This window comes from Argopecten irradians, chromosome 16 (genome assembly GCF_041381155.1).
Source record: "Argopecten irradians isolate NY chromosome 16, Ai_NY, whole genome shotgun sequence".
NCBI lineage: Eukaryota > Metazoa > Mollusca > Bivalvia > Pectinida > Pectinidae > Argopecten > Argopecten irradians.
The window spans coordinates 21,389,476-21,408,517 of NC_091149.1; the positions used below are offsets into that span (position 1 = coordinate 21,389,476).

General features: G+C 37.5%; 1 protein-coding gene and 1 pseudogene across 6 annotated transcripts in view; one reads left to right on the top strand and one right to left on the bottom strand.

The window, feature by feature from the left end:
* Positions 1-2,694: 2,694 nt before the first annotated feature.
* Positions 2,695-12,556, bottom strand: LOC138310689 (uncharacterized; annotated as a pseudogene).
* A 136-nt stretch (positions 12,557-12,692) lies between these two features.
* The window catches only part of LOC138310687 (outer dynein arm-docking complex subunit 4-like), a 28,476-nt gene continuing 22,126 nt past the window's right edge, over positions 12,693-19,042 (top strand). For 2 of the 6 annotated variants that reach the window (XM_069252013.1, XM_069252014.1), the window contains exons 1-4: positions 12,694-12,973; positions 14,733-14,864; positions 15,421-15,574; positions 16,136-16,197. In XM_069252013.1, the coding sequence (XP_069108114.1) occupies positions 12,830-12,973; positions 14,733-14,864; positions 15,421-15,574; positions 16,136-16,197 (492 nt within the window). In that variant the 5' untranslated portion in view covers positions 12,694-12,829. Of the gene's footprint in view, positions 12,974-14,732; positions 14,865-15,420; positions 15,575-16,135; positions 16,198-18,545; positions 18,591-19,042 lie in introns of all 6 variants that reach the window. The other 4 variants (XM_069252010.1, XM_069252011.1, XM_069252015.1 and 1 more) reach the window with 4 other exon arrangements.

The window sequence follows — 19,042 nt, forward strand, 5'->3', positions numbered from 1 at the left end:
TCCTAGGGGATCTTACATTTACAATTTGAGACAGATTGCTTCAGTAATTTCTAAGAAATAGCGGGTAATACATTCAAAAACTAATCAATATCCAAGATGGCGGCCTGTCGGCCATCTTGTGCACCGATCAGTCCGAAAATGCAATATTGCACAACAAGACCCCTAGGGAACTTGAACATGAAATTTGAGACACATATTATCCCTTTACTACTTTATGAGAAATAGCGGTAACAATCTTCAATTGTCAAAATCCAAGGATGGCTGCTTGGCGGCCATCTTGTTGACCGATCGGTCCCAAAGTGTAAGTTATGCACAACAAGAGCACATAGGGGGAAACTTACATATAAAACTTTGAAAAAGATCCCTTGGGTACATTCTGAGAAATAGCGGTAACAAGAGTTGTTTACAGACGGACCACGGACGAAAGGCGATTTGAATACAGATGGTGGGCTAAAAAGTGAAGCACTCCAAGCAACAAATGTCATATAAGATAAATATACGTGTATTGGTATCAATTTGGGTACAATGACGTTAGAGTAGTAGTTGAAGATACTTATGAAGTATAAAGTATGTATGCAGACATTAAGAAGACCAGACAGTAAAGGAAATGGAACAGTTATAACTGGTCAATATTACGTAAGCACTAGTATTTGTTCCAGGACGTACCAAATGCACTGTACCATGTGTTTGTCGCCACAAGCATTTGTTCCAGGCAAAGATGAATCGGTTATATATACATGTTATAAGGAAATGAATCATTTTTCAATTTTCTGAATCTTCATCCCATTCAGAAGCTTCCAGCCAAAATGTATACAAACTCAGCTCCCCTTCCCCATAGGATGTTTCTGACCAAATTTGGTTACAATCAATGTAGATCTACATGAGTCATCTATGACTAGTAGTGAAAAGAAAATGTTGACGGATGTACGCCGGATGCCGCGCCATGACATAGTTAAGCTGATTATGATGACTGCATGGCTCTTTGGGCCATGGTGGGTAGCTATCCACCTTAGTGTCGCTACAGGCCTAATATTAGGTTTTTATGTTTACTAGTTATTTACAAGTCGGTTAAATAGCCTATGATTAGCTTATCCATGTGACCTTGAATAAAAGTCAAGGTCATTCATTTGAACAAATTTAGTAGCTCTTCATCCAAGCATGCTACAAGTACATGTACAAGCCTAATACCAGGTCTCTAGGACCATAAGGTATTGATAGGAAATCACCTACAAATTAAGACTATTTGACCCTTGTGACTTTGAATGAAGGTTAAAGCCATTCATATGAACACAACTGATACTCCATCATCCCAGGGCCTTTTCAGTTTTGAGTAGAAGTAGCTTCAATTAAAGCAAAAGCTCATATCTGTGAAGTTAAACATCTACATATTTTTTTTACTATTGATAGGAAGTTCCATCATTTTTTTAAAATCTGCTAATGATGATAGTCTTCGCAAACTTGATTAGAAATGGATGTCATTAAATTTAGTAGTCTCAAAAGAAAGTTAGGTGGTATCTCTACCCTCCATATATCCAACCTACCAAACCATGTCTTCATGTTTTTCACCTTTCTGATGTTTTAATGGGAACCTTATTACATTCCCTGTAGCCAAAACTTGTTTATTATTACTATAGAGTATTTCATTGAAATAAAATGTGGGTTAAAGATGCCACTCTGCTGACTACAAAAGACATTTGTATCTGTTATAAACATTGTGCAGACAAATTGGAATTTTTCTTCGGTAAAAAGGATGCATACCTTTGAGTATTAACTTCAGAGATCATCTGACTTCTTTGGCAAAAGTTGTATTGGAAATTAATTAGATATGGTGTCATGGTAGCCATCTTCATTTTGGGATCAACCAGAGATGTAACAATACTTTGTCAAGATCCATATCAACCAATTCAGGCAAGTTTCAGCCAAACATGAGAAGAAATTTGAAATGTTTTTTCAAGACAGTGGCTGTTGCAGCCATCTTGGATTTCGGATCAACCCCAAAAAATAAACACTTGGTCGGGACCGTGTCAGGATCCTTTCATGCCAGTTTAAGCTAAATTGCACTTAAAGACCCACTAACTTTCCGAAACCGCTTCTAATTTTTAAAATGGGAATGTAAAACGAGATCAATAATTTTGTAGAGTCGCGAAAGTCATTAACTTACCGTTACTAACGCACTTATCATCACCTTCTTAACAGTATAATTAGAATAAATAAAATGTATATTTTCATAATTGCGGGCTGTTTTATGTTTCCTGCCGTCGTCCTAAATACCACCACGCGGTAGTTAATCATCACTGTGCCAGACGGCAAAACAGCGAATTGAATCTCTACTATTATCGTATATATTACACAGGAAATCTTGCATGTGTTTGGTGTTGTAACCTCATCTTCAGCCATCGATATGTATTCTCTGTTCTTATTTTGCTTTCGAAAGGTAGTGTGCCTTAAAAGAACTTGATAAGAAGTTCAAAATGTGTTTTCAAGAAGGCGGTTGTGGCAGCCTTTTTGGAATTGAAATCGACCCGAAAAATAACAACACTTGGTAGGGACCATGTCAGGATCATTTTATGCAAGTTTCAGCTAAATCACACTGGTAGAACTTGAGAAGAATTTCAAAATGTGTATTAAAGATGGCGGCTGTGTCGGCCATCTTGTATTTCTGATCGAACCGAAAAATAACAACACTTGGTCAAGACCATGTCCGGATCATTTCATGCAAGTTTCAGCTAAATCACACTAGTAAAACTTGAAAAGTTCAAAATGTGTTTACAAGATGGCCGCTGTGGTGGACTTTTTGAATTTTGGATTGACCCGAAAAATAACAACTCTTGGTCGGGATGTTGTCAGAATCGTTTCAGGCAAGTTTTAGTCAAATTGTACTATTAGAACTTGAGAAAAAGTTCAAAACGTGAACCTAAAAAAAGATGACCTAAAAATGTGTGGTGCTTTGCTCCATACAGAATGAATTAGAGCTGATAGCGCAAGATCTAAAATAAAATTGTTGTATTGTACAAATGTATGTGTTAGGCATAATAATTCTATAAACACAAGCAAACAGTTATTCATTATCGTCTCAATAATAAATGTTGATTATGTTCTGTGTAGCATCTTAATACATACAATTTCTCTGCAGTAGTCTGCTAATTAAGCTCTACTATATAAAACATATATATAAAAAAAACCAGGGATCAAACTCCAGACCTCTGGATTACAAGTCTGGCACTCAACTGATCCAGCTACAGAGAATCTCTCTCTATAGCCAGCGTTATATTGCGACTAGTTTTGACCAGCTGGGTTTTATACATGTATGTATTCTATACACCAAGGGAAGTAACTGTGATATATTGACATACTTGATGCATATTTTGTAGTGTACATTATTGTACATTATAAAGCTGACGGGCCATTTCAAATGAATTTCAGTCAGCAGTATAAAGGACGATTTGTGTTTTAAGGATGATTTACGAACTCTAACATCATTTTGAGAATAACTTAAAAATATTTTAATCATATTAAATTGCAATCAATTACAAATATGTAATTCAAATAATGTATGTACATGATATGAACAATGTTTAAATTATGAACGAACAAAATTCAGTATATGTATAAGAAGCCCAAAGGTTCTATTTTCACTCCTTACATATAATTGATATCATTATAAACTATCAGAATATTAAAGTCAACTACCTTTCTGAAACAGCTTTTAATTTCTAAAATAGGAATGTAAAACGAGATCAATAATTTTGTAGAGTCACAAAAGTTATTAAATTACTGTTAATACTTAAACATATCATGACATTCTGGACAATTCTATTAAAATAAATAAAATCTTAACTTTCATAACGCGGGTGGTCTTAAATGTATGTTTCCCGTCGTCGTCCTTAATACTGCGTGGTAGTTGACTATCACTGCGCCAGACGGCAAAACAGCAAAATGACTCTCCACTGTTATCATATATAAAAGAGGAAATCTTGCATCTGTTTAGTGTTGTAAGGTCATCTTAGACCATCAGTATATATGTTCTGATGTTATTAATGTTTTAAAGAAACCTTTATGTTTTAATCAGGAAAGGTAGTTGGCCTTTAAATTAGTATATATTTTTTTAAAATTAGTATATATAATATTTTGTAGAGATTTGTTTTGATTAAACATGAAATATTCACAACTGATCGAACAGAGACACCAATAGAGTATAAAAAAATCTTTGTTTTTTCTTGCTTTCTTTCAGTTCAGTGCTGGCAAAAGTGAGCTTCAATATCTGTAATGTTAAGGGAGCTGTCCACATATCACATTTACCGGTATATACAAAGTTACTTCTCTGTGTTGTGTAAATTATGCAATTCATGTCAAGAATAAACGAGAGTTATCAAATCAAAACTTCATGCTTCCATATGTCTCTAGGTCTTCGCTCAATTGAAAATTATCCTTGTACCTCTTCAAATTGAATACCAATAAAAGAGGCACAAGGGGTGAACACAATGTCTACCTCTGTTCGTTACCAATAGTTTAATGTGTTAACTTCCATTAGAATAAATCGTCCTCAGGTTGTTCCTGGTTGCTGTAAGCCTAGTACTTCTACTTGTTGGGGCATCAGAACTTCAGCAGCATGCTCTGCCTGCCAAGCAGACATCCTTTCAGCTCCAAACTCTGCAGACAACTTATCCAGTTTGGCTTGTGATTTGCCGACCTCTTTATTCATTCTGTAAAATTGGATCCAAACAAAAAGTGTAAATCTAGACCATACATTGTAGCAATAAAGTTAGTGCAAAAATATGACTAATTACTATTAGTCTTAGTACTTATAATTATGTGTTGGAAAAACTTTATACAAATCATTCTTTAAAACCCTCTTTTAAAACTCCCAAATTCTATAGACCCCACAATTTCCATGTTATAACTAGGTCACAAATTTTCTTTTTGATAAATTCAATACACAAAATTTAAAAAAAATGAAAGAAATGTTTGTACCACTGATTGTAATAGATTCAAATGTAACACATATATATGCTAATTAATTGTCATCAGCTTCCTTAAACATTAAAACTTGATTTTTAAATGTATTAAAATTAGCAGAGGTGGCCTGCCACAAATTACATGATTTACATATATTACTGGTACAGTTTATCATTATAAAGTGGGATATCCAGGTTACAATAGGGGCCCTGGTGTTGACAGAAATATAGGTAAATGTTTCCAAAACTGTATAGCGACATTAAAATATGTTAAGTTATGTTAATTAACCCTGACAAGTTCATTAAATTAATGTCCTATAAACAGCCAGGGTCATGTAAGGACGTGCCAGGTTTGTTGGTGGAGGAAAGCCAGAGTACCCGGAGAAAAACCACCGACCAGCGGTCAGTACCAGGCAACTGCCCCACATGGGATTTGAACTCGCGACCAAGAGGTGGAGAGCTTGTGGTAAAATTTCGAGACGTCTTAACCACTCGGCCAACGTGGCCTAAAACCCTGACAAAGGCAGTAGGATTAAGTGTAAAAGTACAAATTTATATATCATAAATAAAAGGAAATCCTGAAATATTTATATAATAACATATACATGTATATATTACCTTCTGCTCTCTGCAATAGCTCTGTCAAAGAAATTGGCAGTGCGGGCATTCATCAATATCCTCGGTCGCATCCATCTTTCCATTTTCCTGCAAGAGAAAAAAATAATCTCTATATATATTTATACAGATAAAAGCTTAATTTGTTTATATTATAAACTAATGCTTACACTAGTCAATAAAATAATTACTCCTCAAAAAGACATACTTGATACGTGCAATTAATCGTTTTACAAAATATAAACTTTTTATCCAACAACTCATAGGAAAAGCACGTTTAAAAAACAGTTAATAATTATTTTTAACACAATCAACAGTTCTCAGCATCAAGTTCTAGATGGTGTCCTGGCCGTGCCCGGTTTTTTCGCCTTGGGGAGGATGCGGCATACAGGGAGTCTCTCAGCCGCGCACGTGGGATTCCTGGCAGCCTTTGCAATTGGCTTCAGGGACTGGTGGTCTGATGCTGGCTGGAACTCTCCCGTTTTGGCACTACTGTCCATTAGGCATGTTTTTACTTTTGCCGGATCACGAGGGCAGTCGCGCATGGAGGTTCCTTTTACATTTAGAGATTTCTAGAGGCGGTAAAGAATACTTCCTTGTTTCGGCAGATCTATCTGCGATATGACTCCTCGGGTAACACTAACTGGACTGTCCTTTCTGTATGAGGCATACTGTCCTCATTTAACAGTTCTTCCCCCGATGACTAAGAGGCTGATCGATCATGCGCGTAACGAATGTCAAGCGTCCCACGCGCACGGGGTACGTAAGCGTGAAAACTAAATTGCTTCACAATCCTATCCCGTTGGGATTCGATTCTCTATGTAGACCTGACTTACGGAAAATCCTAACACGTACAGATCTGCTTCAGTGAAGTGCAGAAGAACTGTACTCGACCCCTGCTGTTGAGAGCGTCCTATGTCATGGGTTTGGCGTTCTCTGTTCGGCTTGCTTACCAGCACACAACCGTTTTGTCCAGCCTATCTCTAGACTCAATGCGGTTCTTACTCAGCCATCTGATAAATACCTGCGCGTTCTTTAATTGTCGGCTTAAGAAAACAATTCAGCAAGCGATACTGCCAGTCAACCCCGGAAGATGTAGCGGTGTTGGATCCGATTACTTCAGCCACGATTTACAAGAGCTCCCTATGCTGAATAGCAAACCTGTACCATTTCCATCAAAATACTTGCTTCGTCACGACTGCACGCTTAAGTACCTGGAGTACCAAAGATCTGATCGGTCAGCCTACCGCCGTGGCGAAGCGGGATGGTACTGGTTGCCTCCTTACGAGCTTCTTGCTTCATCTACTATTGTTTTGCCTAAAGGAAATCATTTATCCGCAATTCTACTGGTACGAAGAATAATTGTGCCGTGCCCCAAATAGTACGGCGAGAGACAACTTCACCTCACTGAGACGAGAAAACCCATCATAATCGATACTAAACAAAGAGACAAGCGCCCGCTAACCTCAATCGATACGAACTACGCGGCTGGACAGTGATCTACACCCCTTTCTACGCCCACCGACCATGACCTGGAGTCACCTCGTATCCACCTTTGGATATGGGACTATCAATAACGCGACCAAAAAGTTGCATTTGTTTCATGTACTCTTGCTCTACCGTCTTCCCGACAAAATCAATAGTACAACTCAACAACGCTTGCTAACAGACACACGTGATAGGCCATATGACCAGGAATGAAGCAGCACGCTAGCCGGCAGACATCACGTATCTTTCGCTGTAACACTGACCAAGCTCTTACAGAAGCTATTCGACCCAAGCTTCGCTCAATAGCTCTTCTGAGTCCACGAGTTATGGCCCACCATAAGAATAACCAGCCCCACCTCCGGCCCCTTAGCCGCTTTCCCATTACGATCTCATTCCAACAATGATGTTCATGCGAAACGAACTGACACCAGAAACGTCGATCGTCGAGCGATAAAAGTTGGCGGTAGATACACAACCATCGCAAACCCCCAGCCCTCCATCGCCTAACTCCTGTGCTCACCTCTGCTATTGTTTCATCTTTAGCCGTTGGAAGTAAACGGGCTCGTACAATCGCTATCTGATGTATAAATACGGGCCCCACGGGCTAACACCATCCCTTACGGGTGTAGTCAAGTACCATTCGAGTAGTACCGGGTCGCGCGTCGAGTCCTCTGTCGCTATATCATTCATCAAACAGAATCGGCAAGTCGTGGGTACTGTAGAGTGTGAAATGGTACACACTTTCCAATTCTTCAGACTCTCCCTTTCTCATCAGACATCGCAGTGGCAAGCGCGCGATAATTGCATCTACAGCATTCACGATGATCCGTCACGCTACCTCGGGATTTACCGGTATACAGCATATTATCGTTACTGAACCCTGCTCTAGATCAGATTGTGAGCCGCACCTCTGCACAGCGAGCCAGGGCAGCTAATGTCTGGATCCCACCGTTCTTCAGAACCCACGAATCTTCTGATTACCCCCAGGTTTGTGATCCAGGTTCAACTAACGTTAACCTACCGGCCAATAGAGAGTCACTTGGTGAAAGTTTCCTGACCCCGAACTCACTAACGCGTAGTGCCTTTGCTTTTCGATTTTGCGGCATAGTTTCTTTATCACACTCTTTCTGAAGAGTTGTCCTCGGATGCATAGGCTATGCTGGCCTTCGGTCCTCAGCACTAGTCCTATTTCGCTGCTATTGGAGATCACTCACCTCCTCTACTATTACCGTAGGTCAGACGGGCGTTCACAACGCCAATCTTTCCCAAGAGCGTGTAGTTTAGATACTCTCGTACATGGTACTAACGGAACCACGCTCACTTTGTGACAACTTGAAAACTATACCATGCTTGTGAAAACGCTTCATTAACGAATCCTGCATGTCACAGTTTTCATGGTTTGTCTTGGGCCTCAAACAGCTCATGTATATGCAGCTGGTCAGCGTAGACGTGAGATTTGGAAGAAGTACTGAAACCGATTAATAGTTCAAAAGCCACGAGAATACGCGATTTCAGTTCGGTTACATTCGTTGGACTTGGTGCTTCCTTAATTGCTTCGACTTTAGCCTTGGTAGGGTGATATTCATCACTGTCACCCTATGGCCATATTATAACACAGATTTGCATGAACAGGCATTTGTCTTTACGCAACCGAACATTGTGCTTGTCGAGTTGGAGTCAATACCTCGCTCAGGATTTCTATGTGTTCACTGATCGGTCGGAGCTGGTTTTCAAGATATCGTCTATACGGGACTCATTACATGCGTAGATCCTTGTAGAATTTGATCATGACTGATGGAGATGGCTGGAGCTGGACGACACACCAAACGCTAATTTGTGGATATCGAACAGACCTAGATGTGTGTTGATTGTCAGGTATTGCTTTGATTGTTCGTTGCAGCTCAATTGCTGAGTATGCCTGCGGATAGATCCAACTTCGTGAATTTTGTCCACGGTAGTTGAGCAAACATCTCTTTCCACATTTGGTAGTGGATATTGCTGTTCGTCCAGACACCTATTCACCGTCACTTTGAAATCGCCACAGAGGCGTATCGATTTGTCCGATTTTGGCACGACAACTATCGGGGTCGCCCAATCGCTTCGCTCGACTCGCGATAAAGCTCCTTACTCTCTGTATTCGATTTTGTGGAGTTCTTTCTCAACGCAGATTCCTTCAATGAGAAAGGCACCGGTCTTGCCTTACAAGATATCGGCTGCGCACCATCTTTGACCTTGACCTGCGCTTTGAACTCGGTTATGGTTCCTAAACCTTTTTCAAACAGTTTATGATGCTTCGCAAGCAGCTTGTCGACTTCAGATTTCACACCATCGGATTTCGGATAACACTTCAAGGCAAAAATACTTTGCCAGTGGGCCCCTAACTTCACGTGTTTAAGCCAGTTTCTACCTAGCAATGACGGTTGATCGCCACAAACAACACGTAAAGATGTAACACATAATTCTGACTACCATAGTTCACTGGAACTAGTACGATATCTCACCAAGTAATGGTACGCGTCCTTCTCACCATAGTCTCTAAGCCTTACGGTCGGTTTTTGCAAGGGCAGATGAGAAAAGTACTGGTCGTACACATTCTCCGCGCACACGGTTACTGCCGCACCCGTATCAATCTCGAACTCGACCGGATTACCGTCCAGCTTAAGATTTACCTTGTATCCTGAATTGTCCGAATCATTCACTGAATATAGTCCAAATAAGAATCCATCTTCATCGTCATTGTCCCTGTCACATTCCTCTACTTCGACATACTTATTCTGAGCACCTACATGACCTTTGGACCTTTTGTTTGGACATTTTTTCCCGATATGTCCAATCTGCTGACAAGAGTAGCACTTCTCTTTGATAAACTTACAGTCCGACTGTGCATGCTTTCCTCCACACCGAAAACACGACTTTGGATTGTCCGGCTTTTTAGACTTCTCACTTTGACCTAGTTTCAAAGATTTACCCATACGACTCCGATTCGACTTACGGTTTACATAATTGACCGACTGAGTTACTGATACAGGCTGTCCCATCTCCTCTGTGTTTTTGGTCGCCATCTCTACAGCTAACGCTATCTCGGTTGCCTTGGCAAGATCCAAATCTTTTTCGGCCAACAGTTTCTTTTGGATTACCTCACTCATTAACCCACAAACCAGTCTATCACGTAGGGCTTGATTCAGAAAATCTTGAAAGTCACAGTCTTTGGCTAATTTCTTAAGACTCACAACATAATCAGACACGGATTCCCCCACTTGTTGTTTCCTACTGTGAAACTTAAACCGTCAGCTATTACGAGGGGTTTGGGGGCGAAATGTCCTGACAATGCAGTCTTTATTTCATCATAGGACTTCGTACTTGGGAGGTCTGGGGTCAGAATGTTTCTCAATAACGCGTATGTGTCAGCCCCTACACGGCTAGAAACACAGCAACAACGTTTATCATCGGCAATGTCATTGGCTGCAAAAAATTGCTCAGGCCGTTCGATGTAACAATTGAAATCTTCTTTCCCCTCCACGAAATCGCCTATCCATCCTACTTTCGCCATAGTGCTTATCTACATAAACACTGAGTTGGTTATTCGACAAAAATCAGCCTCGTCGCAAGTTTGTAATATCTTGGGTTCGTCGATATTCAAAACACAACTCGTGCAAATGGCGGTGATCTTACTACTAATTTAGTTTCTAACAGTAAAACCCGGAAACCGGAGTATCTGATTCTCAAGAAAAACAGGGGGAGTAGTGTAAAAGGAGCAGGTCGGTGTGGCTCAATGTACATATAGCGTTAATACGGTCTCTGTCACTCAGCTCAGACAGAGCATGCTTCTTTGTCTTGGTCAGTAGAGCCTTAGTTTTTCACACACCGTAGACCCAGGTTTGATTGCTGGTCAAGGCACTCAACAGAAATCTTTATTTCCCCTGTTTTTCAACACCACTTGAAATGGGAGTAAATATTCGAGGCATCTCGGAGAGAGAACCTGAGTTGGTCTATGTTTGTGGGCAAACACGTTAGAAAGATAGTGACGTAGTAGGTTTTAACTGTACAAAATAAGTATGTACAGGGCAAGAGTAGTGTACCGCCAGTCGCGCTCCAACCCATGAACCCGGACTTACTGGTCCACCGCTCTACCGACTGAGCTAAAGGGAAATTGATTCCCTCTAGCACGAACCTAGAAAGCAACCGTACCACAATGTACAATCAAAAGGTGTGTACACTCCCTGACCAACACCCACTGGGGCTAAATTAGCAGCCAGAGGGGCTAGTTTCCACCTTGGCTTGGTGGTGTCACTTGTGTCACTGAGCTGTAACGAGTGTGTTACGTAGGCCTACCGGTAAGGAAACAATCATCTGGCCTTTCAAATAAATTTTGTGCTTAAAACTAGTAAGCATCATTTCAAAAACAAACATACTTATAATTGAAAATGATTTACTCAGTTTTTAATGTAAAATAGGCATACAGTGTCTGCTGAAAATCATAAACTTTTGCAATCGTAATGCCCGCCATTTTTGGAATTGGGGTTGATATCTAATAAAGGAGTCGTGATTTATGGTATATTTTTTCAGGATATCACTAAAAAAAAAGTTAATTATTTTTTTCAGGGTATTATTTCTCTAGAATATGGTGGAAACAAATCACAGGTTTGTAATTTTTTCTTGCATAAATCAAAAGAAATCTTGATTCCCTGTTTTTCGACGAACCTAGAAAGCAACCGTACCACAATGTACAATCAAAACCTGCTAACAAGTGATATGATCGCCTTCTACATTCTAACGTTAGTAGCTTTGGGTTAGAGGAAATTTCTGTTTAGTTCAGTCGGTAGAGTGTGGCAGACCAGAAAGTCTGGGGACCGTTGGCGGAAACGAGTCTGGCTGGCGGGCGGCGGCACACTATTCTCATTGATGACATGTCATTATTAGAGATGAATTTTCAAAGTGTGCACAGGGAATTTTTATTCTTAGAAAAAATAATTATTCATACTCTTTGGCCAGTTCCAAAGACTTGATATCAGACTCAATCTCAAATATCGAAATAAGATTATTAAACTGTCAAACTCTCACTGTCAACTAGCTACTGTTGTAGCGGAAAAGATATCACCTTCTGACTGAAAAGTCAGTCAGAAGGTGATATCTTTTCCGCTAACGAGCTAATAATATAACGTCAAAAACGTTTGCCATATAAGTGCTAGACTCTACTGTGACTTTATCAACTGTATTGTTATCAACCATGTAATTAATCATAACTTTGTAACACACTTTTTGTTGCTGGTAATGTTGCGTTATGAAATCTTCTAGACTTTTTTCATTCGAATCATTTTCTACGTCCGGCGTCTGCTTCTTGTCGCTGTCCGCCATTTTCAAACAAATGCAAAATGCATGCGGAGCTGGTCGAAGTAGTTTCGTAAATTACTTGTTTATTTTCGAAATGCATTATCGAATCGGTAGAAATATAAATCAAATTTATACTCGACATTCATGGTAAATAACAGTTGCTTCTTTTGAGTGTAATGAGGCTAAATGACTGAGTGTCACATTGTATATTTTGTCGGTAACCAATAACAACAAATATTCGGAGCTTATCTAGCTTCTTCCGCGTTTGTCTGGATAAAACCCGATACTAATTGGTACTGGCAAGTGCCCGTTGAGCGACCCCTGGTGGTAGTATAGCTTAGTTACAAGGGCTATCATAATTACGTCAAGGTAAAATTTGATAATTGGATAAGATCTTTTGTATTGTATCCAATTAACAGAGAACAAAAGACCTAACGACAATGCCCGGTAGAAGGAAAGGCCGAGACGACAGCGACATGGGGTCGGAGAAAGAAGAGACCGGATCTTTTGAGACTTTACGTGATGAAGGAATGTACTTCATCCACGTCCAACAGTGGCAAACTGCAGTGGACAGTTTCACTCGGGTACTGATGCATTTTTTTCTTTATTATCCTAATCCCAAAGGATTAATTGACGATTTATAGATTAACACATTGATCGGCTTAATTGGAACGGCCATTTTGTATTATATATTTGTTATGTGTATTGTATTTATAAGCTTTTAGTCTGTACTTAACTTGGCTAATAACATTATTAGATTTAGGAGACTTTAAATACTGGGTAAGCTCACATAGAAAATGTATATCATACTATAAGGAAATGAAAATGTTACATTTGTAATTTAATTAACTTAATTAGTGATTCTTTCAAAACTAGAAATCACCAGCTAGCAATTTTATAAATTATTATAATATTGTGTAAAATTAATCTATGTGTTTTATATAAAGGGATACATGTACATGCATGCACACATGCTTATTATACTCTATCTGTGTATCTCCAATTTGTTTTCTATCCACATATGTAACCCTGGTCAATACTAGCAAAAATATATCACTCGGCTAGAGAGAACTTCTCTTTAGGTGTCCTCGGCTAGAGAGAACTTCTCTTTAGGTGTCCTCGGCTAGAGAGGACTTCTCTTTAAGTGTCAGATTAGTAACCCAGAAATCCCGAGTTTGAATTCTGGCAGTGGCAGTGATTAGATTTGTTGTAAATCCTGCATCCTGTTACACATACATACATATGTATGCATGATCAAAAGATCCAGATCTCACTAAACTTTCCTCGATACTTCAGGGGTTACTTTCACTATAAGCTGTCATCATATACACCCTTAGACTACCCTTAGACTATCTCATAGTAAAATTGAAGGCAGTTCAGGAAAGAAAAACAAACTGGCCAATCACTGACTGATGACTCTCATTTCCGAAGGCTTATTTGAGACTTTGATGCAACTTCCTATGTCACATTAAGGTGGAAGGAAAAATGCAGTTATGATATTAATATTTATTGCTGTAACAGAGATAACATCAATGTGTACTTACAGTTTAGTTATTAATAATTCTATTTAATCATATAGTAAAACCTTAACTTGAGGTCTCATAAAATAGTAATTTAGCGGATTAATTAGGATGCATCCTTTCAGAAACATTTTGACCTAGTTTTAAATATGTTGGCTGGTTGAAATACAAAACACGGGGTGTGAATTTAAGCGGACAGAACACATGTAAAAGTGATGGCAGATCAAGCATTTTAGCTAGTGACCTTGTAGATATTTTTTCTATTTACAAGCCGGATTGCTATCAACATGAAGTTTTGTTTTGGTCACAAAAGTTTACATGAAGAGATGTGAATATTTAGTTTGAGATGGATTTTACAATGACTATTTACATATACAAATGAAATTCAAATGTTATATAATTGTCCCAATACCAACTTTGAATATGTAACCGTCTGTATCGGCTTAATGACCTATCAAAAGTTAGAGGTTAAGCAAGACATAGTGTTTCAAAAGTGTCTTATCGTGCTGTATCTCTAACATTGTTGGAGTAGGAAATGCAGTGACACCCAATTTTGATTCAAAGCCATACAGTCAATCACACAATCACAGTGTATCGTTATTTGATTCTTTTGATGTACATCAAATGACCAAAGTACTTGTCAATACCTTAGTTTTGAAATGACATAGTCTATGGATGCATGGGTATAATATTACAGTGATAGCATCCCTTGGAATATCATGGATGAATACTTTCTAGCCTTTGTGCATTATAATTATAAAATAATATAAAAAAAAATATCAGGAAAAAACTTAATTTTTATGGTTATGTGTCTTTATTGCAGGCATTGGACATGAACCCTGATGATAACTTAGTGTTAGTCACTCGTGCGAAATGTTACCTACAACTTGGTATGGCAGAGAATGCCTTGGCCGACGCAGAACAGGCTCTCACTAACGAAAAGAAGTACATCAAGGTAAGTCAGGCAAATAATCACAACGCACTGTTACATTTGGTGACGTAGACCATTCCAAGTGGAAGTATTTACTGGACAGAGAACCTAGGTTGGTTTGTGTTAGGGGAGGTGGGGACACATTTTGAAAGATACATACTACATAGTTATATGCATGGTCACCTTCTAGCTTTGTGCTATAGGGGGATTTCCCTTTAGCTCAGTTGGTAGAGAAGCGGACCAGTAAGTTTGGGGTCGTGGGTTCATGCCCTGCTGGGGTCAAACTACTCTCGCCCTGTAACGCTATAAATTTGAACATCTACAGTTAAAACTCTCTATAAAGACCACCCAAAGGACAGAGGAAAAATGTTCTTTGAAGCAAAGTGATCTATATACAGAGGTTAAATTGTGTTGAAATTAGTCATTTGGGAACCTATAAAAAGAGCTCTTTAAGCAATTTGCTATAATGGTCTTTATAATGGGAATGAAAATGAGGCTATATTGTCGGCAATACTACTTTTAGAAAGTTCTATTTCATATATAACAATTGATTTACACTATCTTATTACTTTATTTCTAGGGTTTGTTGATGAAGGCTGAAGCTCTGTACCAGTTAGGACACTTTGAGACAGCCCTGGTGTTCTTCCATCGAGGCCACAAGCTACGACAGGAGCGGGGCGAGTTTAGGCTGGGCATACAGAAGGCACAGGAAGCAATCAACAACAGTATTGGAGGTTAGCTATAAAACATATATCATGCTGTCTGTCTACTTCTTTCTGTATTTATCACAGAGGGGTCATGGTGGCTAAGTGGTTATATATTGAGATGTCTTGACATACATGCATTATATTACCACAAGTGCTCTCAGGGTCGCAAGTTTGAATCCCATCTGGGGCAGTTGCCAGCTATTGACTGCTTGGATCGTTGGTGGTTTATCTTATCTCTGGGTACTCTGACTTTCCTCCACCAACTAATCTGGCACGTCTTTGCATTACCCTGGCTGTTAAAAGGACAATTTTGGTCCCCAGAGGTTTGCCTATCCATACATATATGTTTTATTGTAGTACATGTTTATAAAAATGTCAGGTGATCAGTTTTAATCATGCTTATTAATTAATTATCAATGTATTTGAAAAATTCTGTTGATTTTGACATATATAAAACATAGCTTTTTAAATCAATGTTATCAACACTGATGATATTGAATAATTTTGTTCATTAAACATAATTATATTGATATGTAGATGTGAAGAATTACATTGAGTATAGTCTTTTATCAACCTCTTCACTTTAAGGTCCATCTTCAGTGAAACTCAACACAACAGGTGATTTGTCCTTCTTCGACAAGCAAGACAATGTAAGTCCATAGATACAAACCAGTTGTTTGATTTCTCTCTTTAATATATGATCAGAAATCAAATATCAATCAGATGTTGAATTATTTCTTATTATATCAATCTATTCAGATAAACCAATTTATACATCATTATTGAAATTTTATTTTGAATATTGGCATATATTGTTTATTGTGTATTCTATATGGTAGAGTCATATTGTAGACGTTTTATGCACAAAGGTTCTCTTATCCCAGAGTAGAATGCACAATGATTGTATATCGTACATTTAATGTGTAGAGTAAAACCCTATACCTCGAACAGCAGGGGACAAGATCAATAGTTTGAGGAATACAAGTTATTCAACTCATTCATGACATGCTTGATCAGTCAGACAGTCACAATTTCTGGTTTCAAACTATAACAAACAATGCCAGTCAATAACATTCTAATTACCATAATTTTCGGCATTTTGAATTTTTATGAAAATCACAGGTTTTTGGTAGTAATATTAGATTGATAAAAAACATGTATACAGTACGTAAAAATGAGCGTTTCAAAATTTCTTAAGGGTTGAACACCTGTTCGACAATGTATTTGATGAAACAGAGATATATTTATTTTCGAGGAATAAGGGGCATTTGATGAATTCCAGCTCGCCAATGTTTTGTTACAAGAAATATATAGTGATGCGGTCTGGACCGTGTAAACAGTTCGACGAATGACAGGTAATAGAGGAATGCGGTTTCGAGTTAGAGGGGTTATACTGTACCTGTAATTGTATGCATTTAACCCGATAATATATATGTATATGTTCACCTGTCATTTTTGCAGCAATATACAATTATAGAAGTTAATTTACTCTAAAAGTATGTTAACTGCAGAGACTTATATGGAATTATTATATATATTTTTTCATCAGCAGAGAAAGAGTTTCCATGAGACAATTTCATAATATTTTATTGAGACTCTCTTAATAATATATAACTTTTAAGCAATCATTAGAATGTACTAATTTGGTAATATGTACCTGTTAGATGAAATTATCAAATTAGCATTTTTACTTGTAAATCATTGTGGACTGAACTTTCATGATCAATCTATGGAATATATCATTTCTGAACATAGATTCTCTTATGCCCAATCAGACTTGAACAATTCCTTTTGACAGGATCGATACCCAGATTAACCTTTTTTCTCGATAAAGCATTAATTTACTGTGTTACAGGTTTACAGCATCACATAAATAAACACGAACCATCTAACACAATCCATCAGCCTTTTAACTTATGATATTATATAATAATTATCATATTTTTGTGATCCCTTCTTTTAGTGGCTGAAAGTGGTAAATGTTTTTTTTTAAAATTAATGTTAGAATTGGATTGTTTTGACTTTAAAACTAACCGTGTGACTGATAAATTAAAATTAATATGCATATTGTTGGTTTTGATGTATATACATTATACTGTATCTAAAGTCATAAATTGAATGGAACTACAAAGTATAAATACTTTTTGGTCATGCAAAGAGGAATTTTAAAAATAATTTGATTTGAGTGCAAGTTTAAAAATAATAAATGATAATTAAGATATAGCAATATTTATTTATTAATATTAAATTTATATATATCTAAGATCCATTTTATGAAAGAATTAATTAAATGTTGCCTAGAGACTCATTTTTTTTAATTTGAAGAAGAAACCCAAGATATATATATATGTAAATGACAATGAAGATAATGTTGCTGTCCGATATCAATTTTCAAGGTATTTTTATCAAGTGACTTTTTATCACTTTAAGAGAGAAGCTGATGAAATGGTTGTAGTGAAATCAAAGGTGATATTTACTGTTTGGAGTGGGTTGTTTTAACGTTCATTCAATCTGACAATTTTTGTTCAATCTCTAAATGTTTTTATTTTTATGTACCTATTTCTATGTACTGTATATTTGTTTATCGAAAAACTCTATTTCATGAAAAGTTTGCACCTGAAGACGACCTGATGCCTGTGAGAGAGGTGATATGTTGTGTTAAATTGATCAATTAATATTTAATATGATCATAAAACCTTCAGATTAACAACAAATGAAACTTATAGAATAATTGACCCAAGTTCCTGACCCTAGCTATTTTGATTGATAGGACTCTGGCTCCAATTTCTCAAAAAAAAAAAACCCAAAAAACCACTGACTTATTCAAAGTCTATTACAGGTAAGTCAGCTTTTTTAAGCTGACGTCCAATGGAGGTTACACTAGACACATTATGAACTGTCAATCAAAATGTCAAAGTCTAGAGTCAGGGTCAGAAGAAACTTGGACTTTAGGGAAAAGTACTAGAAAAAATAACAGATTAATTATGTTCGTTTTTAGCCTGTAATTGAACAAGAACCTCCATCGGAAGATGAAACAGATAAGGTATACCTTGTCATGTGAACACAAAATGTTGTGTTTCAACTGTCGATAAAGCTTCTTTTCACCAGTTACATACTGTTACAGATTTAGACTCATTAAATATCTGTTACACTTGGTAATTAGCATGATTAGAAATGGCTGTTCTTTACATCTTTAGATTCTTAATTAATTAATTCATATTTTCCTTATTTGGACACATCATGATTAGCATATTATGTGATCATGAATATGCATGATTTCAATTAATGTGTTTATATCGCATTAGTTAAATCATTGACCCTAAAATTCATAATGAACTCTTCTTGTCTTTGAAGAAGAAGAGTTCAAAAGTGTCTTCATGGGTGAATAAGTTAACTGAAGCTATCTTTGCATGATTCTCTATTGATAATTGATAGATATTTAATTATAAAACTGTTCAGGTTTCAAATAAGAAGTATATAAAATTTATATTTATA